Source organism: Symsagittifera roscoffensis, chromosome 8 (assembly GCF_963678635.1).
Source record: "Symsagittifera roscoffensis chromosome 8, txSymRosc1.1, whole genome shotgun sequence".
NCBI lineage: Eukaryota > Metazoa > Xenacoelomorpha > Acoela > Convolutidae > Symsagittifera > Symsagittifera roscoffensis.
The window spans coordinates 41,343,027-41,360,913 of record NC_087069.1 but is presented as its reverse complement, the minus strand read 5'-3'; the positions used below and the strand labels follow the sequence as shown (position 1 = coordinate 41,360,913).

At 34.5% G+C, this 17,887-nt stretch overlaps 1 protein-coding gene across 1 annotated transcript; it reads left to right on the top strand.

The window, feature by feature from the left end:
- Window positions 1-2,439: 2,439 nt before the first annotated feature.
- LOC134853004 (tetratricopeptide repeat protein 38-like) lies at window positions 2,440-12,517 on the top strand. Its single transcript, XM_063868916.1, has 4 exons — window positions 2,440-3,287; window positions 3,936-4,127; window positions 10,234-10,643; window positions 12,157-12,517. Exons 1-4 carry the CDS (start codon window positions 2,714-2,716, stop codon window positions 12,376-12,378), a joined length of 1,398 nt encoding a protein of 465 aa, XP_063724986.1. The 5' UTR covers window positions 2,440-2,713; the 3' UTR covers window positions 12,379-12,517.
- The last annotated feature ends 5,370 nt before the right edge of the window (window positions 12,518-17,887 follow it).

Below are 17,887 nucleotides of genomic sequence, written 5' to 3'. Positions count from 1 at the left end.
CGGACGGTTCTTGTAATTTCATACGTAATCCGTTGAAATAATTTGCCGCAATCCAAACTGACATTGAAGTTGACTTGGTAGGACACGAAAACAAGTACGATAGAAAAATTTCTACAAATGTCAAACTCTTTTTAGAGCCGAGGAGCTAATCGTTTCGGTTTTTTTTTCATGAGAAAAAAATATTTTCAGAAGGAAGAATTGCTTGCCATTGCGATAATCTAAAATCATTTTAGAATTGGCGCAATTTTCATCAAGCTGGCAAAAAGAAGTAATTACGGAAAAAAAACAGGTTACGCTTTCGAGTATCAACGAAAATTGTTAAGAGAAGACATGACGGTGATGATGCATTGATTTCTTATGACAAGTTCAGTCCACCATGTCGAGAAAGTAAGGAAGAGAATGAATGCGTGGCTACGCAAAAGTCCATCTTTGACCTTGTTGTTGTTCCGACTTTTGAAGAACGTGACGGAATGTTTGTGCTCGGGGTGGTTTTTTTTCTCCAGATAAATTTTCAAATTTCGACTTTTTATCTAGCAATTTTAGAAGAAAGTGTAAAAAATCGCCTGAAAATTATTGTTGTCATGAGCTAAAAATTAGAACAATATTTCACCTGGGATTATTTTCCAAAAGTTATGGTGGTTTAAAGATTGCCAATTTGAACAATTAGGGTCAATCAAGGCGTAGTATATTTCCCGCTGTTAACAAAGCCGCGATGTATTCCGTCTTAAAAATTGTTCCAAATTAGTTTAAGCAGGCTATTTGTTATTACTGCTTTGTTAAAACGTTATTGCGAGCTTGCAAACACAAAATAGGACACCACCACAAAATAGGACACCATCGCCACCGGTGACTTTAAAGCAAAATTATTTTTTAAACTTGCGAGTTATCGCTTTCCCGAAATTTTGCGAGTTGTCTTTTGCTGCGAGTTGTCTTTTGCTGCGAGTTGTCTTTTGCTGCGATTTGTCGCGGTACCTCAGAGATTGCCTGCAATGTTGAAATATAAATTTGGGAGAATTCCTATAAAGATAACTAGTTTTAAATATTTCATTCGGCGCTTGTTTGGCAAAAAAAATTTTTAAAAGTTTTTCTTTATAAATATGGTCGAAACATTCTGCGCTATTTGCACAGCAACCAGCCTTCAGTTTTTAAAATGCTTTTGGTGAATCCTTTTTTCTATTTTTGCTTTCAGCAATTATCTTGAATTAAATCAGTGGTACTTCGAAAACTTCTGGTGGTTTATTGTTCCAATTTTCGATGAAAAGGATGAGAGTGACGAACTATTTGTTCTCGGGGTGATTCTTTTCCTCCAGAAAAATTTGAATTTTTAACTAGCAATTTTTGAAGAAAATTTATAAATTTTTCAAAAAATATGAATGCCTTGAGCTCAAATTATAAAAAATTATTTCGCATGTGATCATTTCTTGTGAAGTTATGGGGGCTTAAAGATTGCCAGTTTGGTACAAATGAAGCACGATACAACTCGTGTTATTAATCTGGGTTGACCTTTGCTCAAAAAAAATATTAGTCAAACATTTTTACAAATGGAGCTATTGTTAAAAATCTAGTCATACTAATTCGTACTATAAAAATTGTATGACTTGCATGATTTTTTAAAAAAAAATAGTGCTCTCTTCGATATCAACAAAAGTTTTATAAATTACATTACAGGATGTTCAAAACTGATACCCTAAATTTAAGGCTAATGGAAATGACTTGGGAGACCAAAAAATCCAGAAAAATATTTGATAATATGAAAACTGTGTGACTGGATTTAAAAAAAAACAAAATCGAGGAAAAAAATTTTTTTTATGATTTTTTTAATCGCAAAAAAATTTTTAGGTATAAAAAAAACAATTTCGAAAAAAAACTTTTTTTGCATGCAAATTTGAAAGTTTTTGTCCATTAATTAAATGAAGGCCGGTTAAATATTCAGGCCTTCTGCATGCTGTTTTTTGGGGTCTTTTCTGTTATGCGGCCCAAAACTGATTATTTAAATTTTTGATCAAGCTGTACTTTTTTCGATGCTTTGATACAACTTATCAAATTGTTCTCGAAATTAATTTACTAATAAACTCGGATGTTTCCGTTTTTTTTCTTGAAATTTTACTCAATTTATTCGTTATTCCATTTGAGTCAGTTAATTTCATTTCGATACCAACACTTTTGACCTAAAAATGTCAGTTTCTAACGCTCAAATCCGATTCGATTTTTTAGTAATTGGGTTTCCAAGTCGCTTCTGTTTTTTGAGCAAGGTCACTTTGGTCATCACACTTTGTCAAGTGCTTTCTGTTTTTCTAATCAATTCTGAGTTGAATCAAGAGCTTGACATATTTTGGGCAAACGGGATGTTTGATTGCATGGGGCAAATATTTGAATAGTTTTTGGAGACTCATTTGATGAAATATCATGCTAGTACATTTAGCAAATCAGCCACGTTGATTTGAAGCTATTAGACTAACCAATTCATTTCAAATGTCAAATAGTTGCTCTTATGCTTCAGAATCCATCATAACTAAACTGCATTAGTATGACTTAGCAACTATTTGTGTCTTTTTATACAAATCAAATTATTCTCTTTTTATACAAATCAAAATAATTTACTAATAAACTCTGCTGTTCCCGTTTTTTTTTTCAATTTTTTACTCAACTTACTCGTTTTTCTAACATTTTAATCAGTTAATTTTATTTCGATACCATCATTTTTGACACAAAAATGTCAGTTTCATCAATAGATTTTTCTGCACCCGCTGTGTTTCATTTTCCTTTTGATATTTCAAGTCCAAACTCTCAAATTCCTAAACTACTGGACCGATTAGTGTATACTTTGCTAAACTTTAAGACTGATAGCGCTGAAATATTCCAATCAATTTTTGATGAAGACCCGAACTGCTTTGCGGGTCAAGTTATACTAACTGCCGCTGAGTTAACCGAAAGCTTTACGGGCAAAAGTATTGAAGAAAACATTAAGAAATGTCACCAATTAGCCGACAAATTAGGCAGCCGAGTGACGGATTGGGAAAGCAGATGGTACAACGCAGTTTACACGTTTAAAACTATTTCATGCCGCCAGGGATGTCATATTTTGATGGATCTTTTAGCCGAATACCCATTCGATCTAATTGCTGTGATAATCGGAATGTTCTGGGCATTTTACTCTGTGGATAAATTCATAATGCGGGATTTAATTGGGAGAGTTTTGCCTTTTCATCCCGAATCACATCCGTATAGAGCGTTACTTGAGAGTTTATATGGGTTCGCTTTGATGGAATGTTTCGCTGTTGATCGAGGTATTGGGGATAGATTGCAATAGAAGATAAAGAAGATGATCTTGTTATTTATTTCCCCCTATTGCAATAGGGGGGATAGTTACCAAGGTACAAAGCTTGTAAATGGTCAACTGATCGAGTCTTTCTTAAACGGGGGGATATTCGTAACAAGGTACCATAAGGGGGGATAGTTAACAAGATCCAAAGTAGAAAACTCTTCAATTGCAGTTCCGATAGTACAAGGTTGCGCTCACAGTTATCATTAGAGGAAAACCTTTTTCAGTATTTTATCAAGGAGGGGGCATTTCAAACTTCAACTCAAAAATAGGTTGTTTTATGCAAAACTGGTCGAACACAAAAAAATCAGCTAATTTTTGATTTTGTTTTACAGCAGAGTTTTTGAGTACAGGAAAATTCGAGGCCAGTTGGCAAACGAATGAAACGAATTTTCACCTATAAACAAGTTGATTTTTTTTAGCCATTCCTAAAAACAAAAAACAAATTTTATAAATAAACAATTCCAAAACGTTCCAGGTGCATGAAGTTTTAGAACAATAACAGTTTTTTCGTGTGTTTATAAATCAGTAGCAAAGATTAGGTTCCTGCTATAATTACATCTTAAAAATATCATAAAGACAAGACAATAAAATTGCAATCAATCAAACACAGGTTCCAAACTGGTCGAAAGAGCGTTCCAGAAGGATCCCAGACATCCCTGGATAATCCATGCCGAGTGTCACTCTCTGGAATACAACGGAAGAACAGAAGATGCTCTTAACTTGATGAGGGATGAAGATGACTGTTATGTGGATTCAACACTCGGGTTTCACAATACCTGGCATGTAGCATATTTGCTAGCAGGTAAAACAATCAGTTTTTTCTTGGTTTTTTAGCCTGACCTGCTCCGTGAAGCAGAAAAGGTAGTCTTGCGATTTCAAATATATGGCAATTACGAAAAATCCTACAAATTTCATGCTGAAAACTTCATCAAGCGACCAGGCAAGCTTTTTGTTTTGCAAAAACATACTGGACATATAGTTTTAGAATTCAATTTACTGGCAATACTCATATAACGGAAATTGTATGACAATCCGTGTTGGAGTTCCATGAATAAACATCGATTATAATTGAGTTTGATGGTCAGTGTCCACAAAAGTGGAAAAAAATTTTTTATTATCAATTAAAACGGATTTCAATATTACTATTTTTCGAGGCAGTAAAATCCATTTTTAATCCATCCTAATAATTTTTTTCTTTGTTTTTGGACACTGACAATGAAACTCAATTATGATCAATTTTAATCCACTTTATTGAGATGCAAATTTCAACGTGCATATAGTATTTTCTACGCTTTAAATTAAAAATGGTTTCGTTTTCAATTTAATTTTTTTCTGCGCAACTTTGATATATTTTTTTTTACTTTTCTTATATTACTCAATAACTGAGTTTTGTTCCTTTCAAGAGTGTTTTTAAATTATTAGAATTTTTGAAGGGGTAAAATTGGAGGTGGATAATCCCCTTCGATTAACAAACCCCCCCTCCCCCAAGCGTTTGCCCCTTTGCCCCCTTACAACAACCCCAACGTTTAGTTCACAACTCCTCTCCCCCCAAATTACATGAACACTAAATGAACCGAACCCCCCACACACACAAACCACCATACCTGAACCAGATCAGAAGATGGGGGTTGGTTCAGGTGCGGGAGGGGGGTTGGTCCAGGTGTCATCAAAAGTTACCGAGTTGACGATTTGTCATCAAAAACTTTGACATCAAAAATTAACGATAATGGCAATAAAACGAGCGCCATGTCAGGAGGCAGAATTTTGTTGCATACAATTGTCGAGATTATATGACGCGCATGTAAAATTGGAGCTGAGAAGGTCCATAAAATTGCTCAGCTTTTAACAGCAATCATTGCAAACTTTTTGAAATTAACTTTTTATCAAAGATTTTTTCAAAATTATTTTTGGAGTCTGTAATTCGGCGCAATTTTTTACCCACCATGTAAGCTTGATGACCTCGGTATTTTCATGTTAGAATTATGAGGTGACATTTTTTCATACAGTCCTAGAAACAATTTTGAATTCATTTTCAATTTCCATAATCTTTTTATGAGTCCTTAACAAAACTTTCTCCGTTTTCCTTGCTGAATTTTTGTGTTCAAACTGACAAAAACTATTTAAAATTTTTTCAAACAATTGGTACGCCATGTTCATACAAGTTTTCTAAGATTTTTTTTAAATCTTTTTTTTTCAAATTGTTGTGAATCACGATCTGTTTTGTGCAACAGTTTCTTCTAAAACTAGCTGTCGGTAATTTAGGGTCCTTTGCGGAAGTTTTTCTTCACAAAGACATTGATAAAAGTTTGTAATACTTTTCAGTTCAATTCTGTTATCGATTCCAAAATATGATTTCCTTTTAAGCAGAGCTGCAGAAGTTGTTAGTATCGATCCGAAAAATGTTTTTCACCCAAATTCAGTTCAAATGCTTCTCTAGAGAAAGCACTAAAATTGCGTCGAACTGATGTTAAAAAGTACAGCATATTCTAAATGTGATAAAACTAAACAGTGATGCGAGGCAAGTAAAGATTTTGTGAGAAGTTGTTTTCCAATTGTATCTTTTGATTTAATTCTTTGAGCCTTTTTCTGCGAAATTGTTTGCAAATGTGCTTAAAATGACAGTTTGGATTCAAGAATAAGACTTAAATTTTCGCATTCAAAATTTTTTTCTACAATTAGGCCAATGGTTTACAATTTCTGTTTATCATTTTTTTGGGAAAAAACTATACATTTTGTTTTTCATGCATTCAATTACAACGGGTTTTCAGCAAAAACATTGTTAGCTTCAGTAAAGTTTTTCTAATAGACCAAGAGCATCCTTTGAAGATAGTTATGAAGCCTAAACTATACAGCCGTCTGCATTTTGTACCAAGGTAAGTCCATCACATAATCAAATTTGAACATCATTCTTACATAAATTGAACAACAATGGATCTAGTACCGTTCCTTGTGCCTATCTGTTTGAACTTCGAACCAATCGGAGAAAATTTTTTTAAACATTAATTCTTTGGATTCGGTCATTTAGGAAACTTTTTTTCAGTGCTTTGTCAACCGTTGGAATTCACCATACTGCGTAGCTTTTTCACTTAAGTTTCTTGAAAAATAGGGTCGAAAGCTTTTAAATGATCCACTGAAGCTGCATGAACAAATTTGTTTGGATTTTTTTTCTTGTAACATAGATAAGAATGCATGGAATCTTTCTTCAAATTCCAAGTTGAAATAACTTTTTTTCCAAATGTTCCGTGATTTGAGAATCAATTGAAGTCGAAAGGTTGAAATGAATTAAAATCGGAGCGCAGGTAATAAATATCAGTAGTTTTTAGTGTCAGTTGGTTCATCTTTTCTGAATCGTGGTGTTATTTATCGGAAAACTTTCTCATCTATACGGGCGTTATTGACAAATTTAGCTGGGGTCCAACTATTGATTTACTATCAAGAAAGAACGCGGTCCAAGGGGTTTACTGAGATGAAGTACTCAGTGTACATCATAGCAGTGCTTCACTGTTTTGGGCTGAAAGTGGAAGGGTAGAAATTGAAAAAAAACACGAGTTGTAAAACTGTGGCGCAAAAGACCAAAAAAAGTCACTTTGTTTGAAACTGAATAATTGCAAAATAAGCAATTTTAATATTTTAAATTATCATTACATTGAAGGAATTACATAGTGCCATTACATTTGAAACAATGGAACCGCAAGCGCGAACCTGTTTCTATAAATTATAAGTTTTGGCTGAAGTGCTGAGAAGTGGGTAGCAGTTTTGCGACTATTTTCCTTGCTGAATTCTGATAGCTTAGGCTTATATATCAAGGCAGATCGGGTTAGTTTCAGCAGTTATTCTTTTACTTCTGGTTTTGGTAAATTGACAGTAAAAGTTGTTTGTTTTTCGGTTCTTGTTTGCATTCTGACTCAAACCATTCCTTTTTCAGCACATTTTTTGCTTCAATTGTACAAAAGTTTTCTAAAAATATGAAGATCACATTATTAGCACTTAAGAGCAAATTTTGAGGATCGGTTAAACTGTTGCAACGGGTCTTGTATTGGTTTCTACAACCCCGTGAATAAAAAAGTAAAATATCAAAAATGAGTCAGTGAGATTGATCTTCGTTCATTTTGTTTCAGTTTCGCTGTCTAGGTTTTTTGTGGGAGCTGATGCTACCCCGTAAAATATGTCAGTTTTCCTAAACTTGCTTTTCGAGACAAAAAAATTAGACAAGCAGCAAAAAAACGAGCAGAAATTTGTAGTATGCAAAACAGAGTGGTTTTAAAGTTAAATCGCTCAAGTTTCCGAGAAAAAAAATGAATTTGTTTTTTGAAAAGTCTTCCACTGATTTCAAAAAATAGTAACCTATCGGTTGCTTGTTTGGAAAAAGGTGGACGGCTGATGGTTTTTTTTCGACTGTACAGTAACATCAGATTGATTGGCTGAAAATTTGGAATTACTGATTGAGTCTAAAAATGCGCTATAAATTTCACACTCGTATCAGAAGGATGGGGTCCATCTGTGGCTGAAAGACCAAATGATCTGTATAATAATTTTGTTATTGTCCAAAATATCCATTTCTACTTCATCTAAATCCTTGAAATTTATCGCTGATTTTAAAATCTGCTGGTTTGGTTTCTCTACATTTGCATTCAAATCCTTTCTAAAAGCTTCCAAAGGGTTCACTGTTTAAACGGACATTGCTTTAGGGGGAGATTTTATGATTTATTAAATGCATTATTTTGTAGATAAAAAAGTTACTCAGGTTTTCCTTTTCATCAGTTTCTTTATTTGCAGCCATTTATTCGAATCAGGGCTAATACAGGTTTAAATTTGCTTGATTTGCTGTTTCTCGCATGCTCCAATAATCCAGATGCTTTAAATCCTACAAAACCTATTGGCAAATATTTTGCAGATACCTGTTCGCCATTCATTCTAACAATTGAATCATCCAACAAAAGCCACCTTGATGTCCAGCTCTTAGTTTTAATTTTTGTTGTGTTCTTGTTGCTTTGGTTTATCAAATACTTGGTTGCTCATTTCTTGGTTACTTACATTTGTTTGCATTCGCTCGTTCATTTGTTTTTTTTTTATAATGTGATTTTTTTCAAAGTTCCCAGTTTTATTTCCAAAAGTGGCTTTGGAATTTTTGACAAGCCACTATTACAAAAAAGTTGACATCGAAATATATTATATTTTTCGTATTTTGTTGATGCAATCAACTTCTCGATATAAGTTTTTTTAAATAGATATTGTTTTCAATTGCCTCTTTGTTAAGTTCGAGTTTTAGGTATTTTAGTTAAACGTTAAAAATTGTGAATTTTTCGAGGTCAAACATGGCAAATAAGATAAGAAATTTTTAAGAAGGGTCTCAATTAAAATGAACCCTTCCATCATATACAGGTTGGATAGGACCATACCATCGCATTATAAATACATCAGCAAAGTCTTATGAAGAAATCAAGTCGATTTTACAGCATCATACTCGGACACAATAAAGTTTATAAGAACAAAAATAAGTTTTGCACTTCTGAGGAGTGCAATCCTCTGCCTCAGGGGTTGCAAAAAAACTTAAAAATACATCCAACATAGACAATTCTATTGGTGCTATAATCGAGGAGGGTAGATTTTAATTGACAATTCTCTGGATGCATTGATTTATTCATAAATTTTTGCGGATGTATTTATATAGCGTTGGTACGGCCCTATCCAACCTGTGCACGTATCGTCGCATGACGGAAGGGCCCATTTTAATTGACATCTTTTTGAAGGAACAGATTTTTTGCTAGAAAAATCAATTGGTTGTGAAAATATAATAGGAATATAAGGGGAAATTATAAAAGTAAATTTAAATAAGGAATATGTTTACTTCACTCATCAAAGGTATATGATAGACCCTTATTATATGATAGGCCCGTAGCCTCATATCAAGTCAGTCTTTTTCAACTTCAGTTTATTCTGTGCAGGTGTTAGTTTTCTCAATCTGGTTGGCTTGATTCCCAACCATCTGTTTCTCTTTACTTTATGCACATTATTCTTTGCTCTTCCATATCCAGGAAATTCGAGGTTTTTGACTGGATAATGTGATGACGGGACTCCTGGTTGTAACCTCCGTTACTATGATACTTTCGACCTTCCGATTATTTTAAAAAGAAAATTTAAAAAAAAAAGTAGGAACGACGGGACTTTCCCAACCTGTTATTGATTTATGTCCCTAGCTCATACGTCTGAAATTTCACAGGAAGTAAATGTGTTCAACGGCTATTTACTAAGTTTATTTAATAAGTGTATCTTAACAATTTGACTCAGTACCGTTCCGTTTATAATGTAGGTTAGCAAAGCTTATAAAAGGAAATTTGGATAAAAATATTTTCAAACATTTTCGCAACTACGTGCATTGTCAGGATATTTACAATAAACTAAATTGAATGACGATTAAGTATCATCTTACAAATATTATTTACATTATGGTTCATAGTTTTTGGTTCTTAAAAAATTAGCCAATGGCGAAAATTTAGCCCATAACAGTTGACCTCTAAAATGAGTTAAGCCTTTTTGGGTATCAGATGGTTTCCACACACATTGACCTTTGTGTCAGTACATATTTACGTACAATTCTTGGAAAGCCAAATAACCGTTTTGATCAGTTCGATGCTATATATATTTGGTGCCTGTAAGACTACTTCAGGATCCCCTTTACTGTTCTCTGACTTTACTGTTTGGAGTGCGGTCAAAAAATAGACAGTCAAAAAGTAGACAAAGTCGTGAGCTAATTATAATCGAGAGAGGAAATGTTTTGTACGTTTGTTTTCTTATATCGATTCTGATTGGCTCACGACTTTGCTACTTTATTACTCTCTTCTTTTTACTACGCGAAAACGATATATCAGCACACTGAAACAAAAAAAAAAAAACGTTTTTTTTTTTAGAACACAGCCAATATGACGAGTCTCTTGTCGTATTACAATCAAAACTCGCTGATCAAGTCAACTCAGCTTCACGGCTCAGCGACGCATGCGCTCTCCTCTGGTCACTGCGGATGTCAAGTCAAATTGTCGACAACGCTGAGTTCACGCAACTCCTTACGAAAGTGAGCGACAAAATAACGGACCATGGATGTGCGTACTTTGCTACGCATTTCGCCGCCGCGCTGCTTGGCGCCGAAGATTACTCTGGTTACAATACTTTTCGCCACTCTGTTAACAACTTCACCAGTAAATATAAAGAGCACGATATAGTTAAGAAGTACGAAGACTTCGGATTGAGCATGATGGATTCTGTGACTGCGTATTCCTTAGATGACTACTCACTGGCAACAGACAAAGTTTACAGCGTACAGGTCTGTGAACAGTTTACTGGATTGAGTTTTCAAGAGAAACTAATGATGGTTTTACCCGTTTAATGTAACACTCACTCCAATGTTTGAATAATAGATGGGGTAAACCACGAACGAAAATAATTGAAAAAGCGTCTTTGGGCCCTTTAAACAGCGCTAATTGATTAACAAGACTGTTCGTATCAAGGCAAGACCCTGAATGTTCCGACTGCCTCTTAAGGTATATGGAGCAATAATAACATGAAAAAATTGAATGTGATAAATAAAAATGATTTTTTTTTAATTTGAGATTTTTCGTGAAACTCATCCCCCCACACGCCATATAAAGTATAAAGTGATCGATTTCGCTTCTAGTAAAAAATAATTTATGGCAAATAAGCTTCCTTCCAACAATTTGGAACGATTTCTAAGACGGATTAACTCTCCGCTTACGCGTTAATAGCGCGAAATGTACGCGCGTTAATTGTCCCAAATTGGCCAAAATGGCAGTCTTTAAACCCCGTAACTGTACGAAAAATGATCACAGGTGAAATATTTTTTCAAATTTGAGATCAGGACAACAATACCTTTCGAATGATATAAAAAAATTCCGTCAAAAACGGCTAGTTAAAAAGTCGAAATTTGTCTGAAGAAAAAAAAACCCACCCCGAGCACAAATATTCCGTTACTTTCGTATACAAAGTCGGAACAATTAGTCTGTAGAAGATCACAAGTAAGTGATCTTTGTATGTTTTGTTGTTCCGCCTTTCGATACGAAAGTAACGGAATATTTGTGCTCGGGGTGGGTTTTTTTCAGACAAATTTCGACTTTTTAACTAGCCATTTTCGACTTTTTTTTATCATTCGAAAGGTATTGTTGTCCTGAGCTCAAATTTAAAAAGATATTTCACCTGTGATCATTTTTTGTAAAGGTACGGGGGTTTAAACATTGCCATTTTGGCCAATTTGGGACAATTAACGCGCGATGAATTTCGCGTTATTAACGTGTAAGCGGAGAGTTGATCCGTCTTAGAAATCGTTCCAAATTGGTTGAAAGAAGAAGCGTATTTGCCATAAGTGATTTGTTGCAAGGAGCGAAATTTATCCTTTTGTACTTTATATGGCGCGTGGGGGATGATTTTTTTTTTTTCATTTTTATTTCATTTAATTTTTAAATGTTATTACTGCCCCATAAACCTTAAAAGGCAGTCGGAACATCAGGGCTTCGCCCTGATACGAGCAGTCTTGTTTTAATTTGGTTTTTGATACACTTGAAATAAAACACGTTTCATATCAATTCGGCTGTTTTCCATTCCCGCTTAATTTTTCTGAAAATTGATTAAAGGAAGTCTTCTTAGATGACTCACGAGGTTCTAAACTACAATAAGCGTGAACAATTTTAGACAATCGTGGACAATGGAAATTTTCAAAAAACCAATTTTCTGACAGTTTTTTTTATTATTTTCAAGGAGGGTGGGCAGCTGGAAAAGAGCCCAATTTTTCTTTCTTTGTAAAGTGGCAAATTTTTATTTGTCAGGATGAAATTTTGACACTTGGTGGAAGTCAAACCCAGCGTGAGTTTTACTACAAAGTGATGTACAGTTCAATGCTGAAGATGAGAAGCAAAGAAGTTGACAGACGACTCCTCTGCTCACTGAACGAGAGAACAGGTCATCGAGAGTTGCCACCTTCGGCATTGAAAATATACGAAGGGCTGACTAAGAGCTTAGAAAGGGACGGAGAAAGTTTTTCGTTCTAGCAGCTCAAATAATTGACATAATCATTCAGTTAGAACAAGTACAAAAACTAGTAGATGTTTTTTGTTGCACAAATTTATATCTTTATTTTAAAAATGAAATTATTTGTTGATTCTGATAATCTATTTTTTCTAAATCAAATCTTTTTAAATTGAGCTTAAAAAGAACCGGTTGAATTTGGCTTGTTTTTCAAAAATCTGAAGGTGAGTTCTGATTGAGGTGTTCACGATAAAGTTAAAAATGGAGCAAAAAATAGTTTCGCAGATAAGTTAATTTCAGGGACGGATCTCCGATTTTCTCAAGCGATAAGGCGGAAAGTCAATTTAAGCAGTTTATTCAAATAGATCAGCGTTAATCAAATATGTAGGACCGATATTTTTTCGGGATTATCAAACCGTAATGGGCGTTATTCTACTCAATGTTGGTTTTTGGCCTAAATTGGGCGTTTCAACTCAATGTTGGTTTTGTCTTAATTTTTAATGAGAAGGAAGTTTTAACCGGTTTAAAGTTCATGTCAAATAAGCTTCCACCGAAAGATCTCGGGAATTGCGTTTGTTTTCATTTAGGAATTCGTCTTTTTCCAGGCTGTTTGAATTGGCGCAATTGAAAATGGAGAGGAACTTTCTATTCAGGTGTTTTTTTTTGTTTTCCACGCAAAATTAGGTTACACAAATAATCTTTGGACTGGGTTGAGTCTTGTATCATATTGAAGCCCTTTCAGTCGTGATTTGAATGACATTTGAAAAGTTCCTCAGTGCCGAGAAAAACCGGTTTGAAATAAAGCGAGCGAGCAGGCTTACATTAGCTCATATATCCTTATTTTAAGCCTCGCAAGTTTAGTTTTACTCCAGGAATGTTAATTTTTGGAGTTTCGAGCAACATTTACAGAATCAGAAACTTCAAAACGCAATCAGTTTTTTTCTAAACTGAAAAAAGATGTTGGTTTTCTAGTCATTTTTCTACAAAAACTGTTTTCCAATTTGACTAATTTAGTATGACTGTCGATACCTGCTTAGTTTCTAGTTTATGCCAAAGTTCTAGTTTTTCGTTCAGATTATTTTATCACACCACGCAGAAAAAAAACATACTTTTTGGTTTTTTTAAATACTATGATCGGAACCTTCTCTGCTGCTTGCACAGTAACCGGCAATTCTTTTTTTACATTTCTTTTTAATTTGTTCTTTGATTACGAGGCATTGTTGTGAATAGTTATTTCCTATTTTTGAGTTTCAAAATCTGCGGTTGAAGCACTATTAAATTTTTTTTAACACTAAATGCGCCTATATTACTGACTCCCACATAAGACGACTTATTCAATTTGATATAAATATTTTTCCGACCTTTGAGTGTTTGAATTTTCGATCTGGTAGTTTCTTCATTGCAGAAAGAAGTGCCATATTGAACTGCTGTTCGAAGTCGAGCGATATAATAATTTCGCTCTGTGGAAGCGGTCAAAAATTTACAGAAAATGGCTTGTAATCGGGAACTAGACTTTTTTCCTTAAGCAACTTTTCTTACACTCTCTTCTTCAATTCTGCTGACATGCTCAATTTATCGAATTTTCGCGTAAATTTTTATTTTCGTTCAGTTGAGGCAGTACTTGGTGTTTTCAATTATCTTCTGAAAAATGTTGATTTTTTTTCGGATTTGTGGTTCCTGTCTTAATTTCTGTCGGCTGATAATCCGTTTTCGTAATGCTATTTTTTTTATCTGGTGCGCTTTTCGAGCAGTTTATTTCCGAAGCTTGGGTTGTTGAATTTTTTATTGTAACGGTTCTTGTTTGGTAAAAAAAGATATCGTGCAAATGTATGGGGTTTGCTTTTGATTTTTTTAAATACAATTTGGAAACTATTTTCAATTTACTTAAAAGTATTACTTCTCACAACTACCCTAACGACTTTCAAACAAGTGATTCCAACAGAAAGACCACCCACACCCCTGTCTAATTGCTTAATCACCTTGTCTCCTTCTACTTTACCCTACTCTCTCTTAAACAATCTCCCACCACTTTCTACCTTCCCAGTTTTTACTCATAAAGTAATGGCACTCAGAAGAGTCTTTTGACAGTTTTTTGAAACTTCATGACTTGTCTCGAAAACTACTCTCCCAAATCAGTCAAAACAGCAGGTTGAGGAAAATTTACACTGCATATGCGGCTCCGCCGTATTTAGTTTACACATTAAGTTATTGCGCTCATAAAAGCCAAAAGTTTATTTTTTTAAGATTAAGATTAAGACCATTAATCCACGGGGGAAAGGACCAAGTACAGCTCATCACGGCGAACCGCTGTTGTGCCCCTGTATAAGAACTACATGCTATTTTTTGGTTATTTTTATGGTCTGGGTAACGTTGCTTCACCCTCAAGCAACGAGCACGGATCATGGTGGGCCTCAAACATCCGACCTTTCGATTGAGAGGCGGAGACGTAACCATTTCACCACTGCTCCCAGGTAATCGAAGTCTTTTTGTTTGTCAGGTATTCAAAATTTTTGTATCTGAAAATCTGGAGTATCTTAAAATCTACCCTCCCAAACAATTTTGGGTTCAATCGAAAACATGGGATGTGAGAAGCTCTCTGACATAAGCGGAAACCCGACTAAATTATTTTAAAAAAAGATTCTGGTCTTCGTAAAAGTCAAATTTTCGAAATTCTGACCGTTTTTAGGAAACTTTACCTTTGCTCAAAAACTACCCTGCAATTTCTCAGCTTAATGGTTCAGTCGAAAAACAAATTGTGCGGTTCTTCGCTTCATAAGCCGGCACGCCTTTTTTGTAAAAAAAAAGTTATAACATTTGGAAAAATCAATTTTTATAATTTTCGTGACCTTTTAAGCATTTTTTTTCAAACCAAATCTGAGATCAAAATTTAAATGGAACACAACGCTTGTAAAAATTTTCCGGCCTAAACCTCGACTATGGATTGACAGCATAAGTGGTTTTAGGGTCAATGGTTCAATCAAAAGAACAGCATGCAAGAAAAGTCCACTACCCCTCTTCAGTTTCAATTTAAGTTCACTTGTAAGAGCAAGCAGCAGGTAACTCCCCTGCACACACGGCTAATCACTCAATTCAGTAGGCAACCAGAAAGAGTTGGGGTTTTTGAAAAATATGAAAAAAAAACCCATTTCATCTCGCATTAAAAAACATTCTAAAAATATCAAACAGGCACCTCCAGCTTTAGTTGGGCTCTTAGATTCAACTATAAAAGAAGTTGCGCTGTAGCTGTAGTTTACCAGCTCTGGTTTTTGATCACGTTTTTTTTGCTTGAACAGTTTCGACTCATGTTTTTTTGGCTTATTGAACTTATGTCGCATAGTTTCATGGGCAAACTTTTAAATGTTTTTGTGTAAGCTTTTTAGTTTAAAGTTTTTTCTAGTTCAGTTTCGTTTTCGATTCAATGAGGATTGACCTAATTTTTTGTTTTTAAAAGAAGCTTTTCCGTTATTTTTTCAGGCTGTTTATGAACGTCATTCAAGCCAAAGATATGAAATTTTTTTGATATAGTTTTTTTCGACCAACATTTTCAGCTTAATTTCGCGAATGTCATGACATCCTTCTTTGCAATTTTTTTATTGTATCGCGAAATTTGCGAAGCTCCACTTAAGCTCTTTTTACCAAATTTAACATTTTAATTTAACAAATAAAAATAATTACAAGTTTATTAGGGATCAATCAATGAGCGTAATGAACACTTAATGTAGGTAGTGTTAATTTTTTTCGTTTTTTCTTTTCAAAAAAAGTCCTTAATTTTGTTCACGCTAAAATTGATACTTTTTGGACTGACTTTTGATATAGGTTTCAGTTCAATTCAAAAAACTTTGCTGAAGGGAAGGCTTTCACTTTTTCCTTTTGTCAGTTGGCTATGTAATGTTGGCTCTGAGTTCTTGATCCTTCGCGGGGTATTACTGAAAACATCCAGTGAAAGATATGTTTTGAGTAATAATTTCAAAAAAACAGCTGAAGCTCAATAAATCTCAGCTCAGTCTCAATCAAAACATTTTGCAACAACTGATTCTTATCTCCGTTAAATACTGGTCTTTATTCATTAAACATACAGTAATTTTTACAAATTCGTTAAAATACACAAAACAACCCTCTTTTTTAGGACGTTCACAATCTGAAGGAAGTTTGAAAGAAACAAACATGAGAGTTACGGCAAAACACATTGACTATCAAAATTTTTTTCAAGCTGATTTCCAATAAGATTAACACTATCACATCAAAAACCGATTAATTTGGGCTATAAAAACAGGTTGCGGTTGTTTACACAAGCGTAGCTTGAGTTATATTATGAACTTTCTTTTTTTCAACCTAAGTCGCAAATGTTGATGCGATGCCATGGTTGCGACAAAATGTGTTCCTTCTGAAAGTGTTCATTTTGATCTAGCTATTAAGTACAGCCAATGCTAGGGATATGAACACAGACTGTTATATTACAAATAGCACTTTAGCTTCAAGGCATCATGGGTCTGTAGCGTAGATGTAAGGAAAGAGAACAGCATCAAAAAAAGAGGGTCCGAAACTGGGCAGGGTCGAATGTTTTTAAAGAACTTTTTTGTATACTAGTTTGAGTGCGTCCGCTCTATAAATTGAGGCATGTTAGTTGGTAAATTTTGGTTTTCAAATTTTCTGGTTCTGCAAATGCGTCCTAATTAGCTTGCGTCACTTAGCAATTATTTAGACTCATAGTTGGCTTGCGTCACATAAAAAATTTTGTTGACTCAAAGTTTAACTCATTCAATTTTTCCCAGTGACGTTATGGGTCATATTTTTGAACTTCGGCTTTGTGTAAAAGCTTGATAACAGTCCACTTTGAAGATGAAAGAAAAAAATCTACTCGCTAATGAAAAACCAAATACATAATTTATCAATTTGAACAAAAACACAAATTTAATAATCTTTCAAAATTATAATAGTGTTTTTTTTTCAAAAAATCAGTGACAATGTGGAACAACATCGCAACAGTGTAAATTTAACTCAAAATCAAAATAAATTGGTTTCGAATGGTGCAAGGAAAAATTTTTCGTTGCTTGTTCACAGTTGTCATCCTGTGTTTTTATCTTCAAACATCAGTTATGAAGATAAAACAGAGTCAGTTATGCGCGATGAAAGCCCCAGTGAACAGCGTGTGAATTTTTAGAATGCCATTCCAATTGTGTAACCCTCCTCAACGCCGAGGGATCGACATTTGGATCTTGTGCCTCTGATGCAAATGTTGGTTGCTCTTAGTATAGCGAATGAAATTCCACATCTCACCCAGCACATGACATGACTGTATGGGCGGTCCCATTTTAATGCCAGATCATCTGCTAGTCGTTTGAGGAAAAACGTGAACTCCGGTGCCGAAACACCATCTATTGAAGTGACAAGTGGAGTGAAAGACATGTGCTTCTCTTCACAAGCTGGTCCATACTTATTTTTCTTCTCAATCTCTTCAGTTTTCAGTACATTCATGGGATTGCAGTTTTGGTAAGACGGAGCGTCAGTGTCTGTAACACGGATGTCGAACGA

Excerpts from the sequence above, each read along its gene's own strand:
- LOC134853004 (XM_063868916.1), top strand. The coding sequence starts at position 2,714 with ATGTCAGTTTCATCAATAGATTTTTCTGCACCCGCTGTGTTTCATTTT. Across the intron at positions 3,288-3,935 it reads ATGTTTCGCTGTTGATCGAG|GTTCCAAACTGGTCGAAAGA; the intron begins GTATTGGGGATA and ends AATCAAACACAG. Across the intron at positions 10,644-12,156 it reads ACAAAGTTTACAGCGTACAG|GATGAAATTTTGACACTTGG; the intron begins GTCTGTGAACAG and ends TTTATTTGTCAG.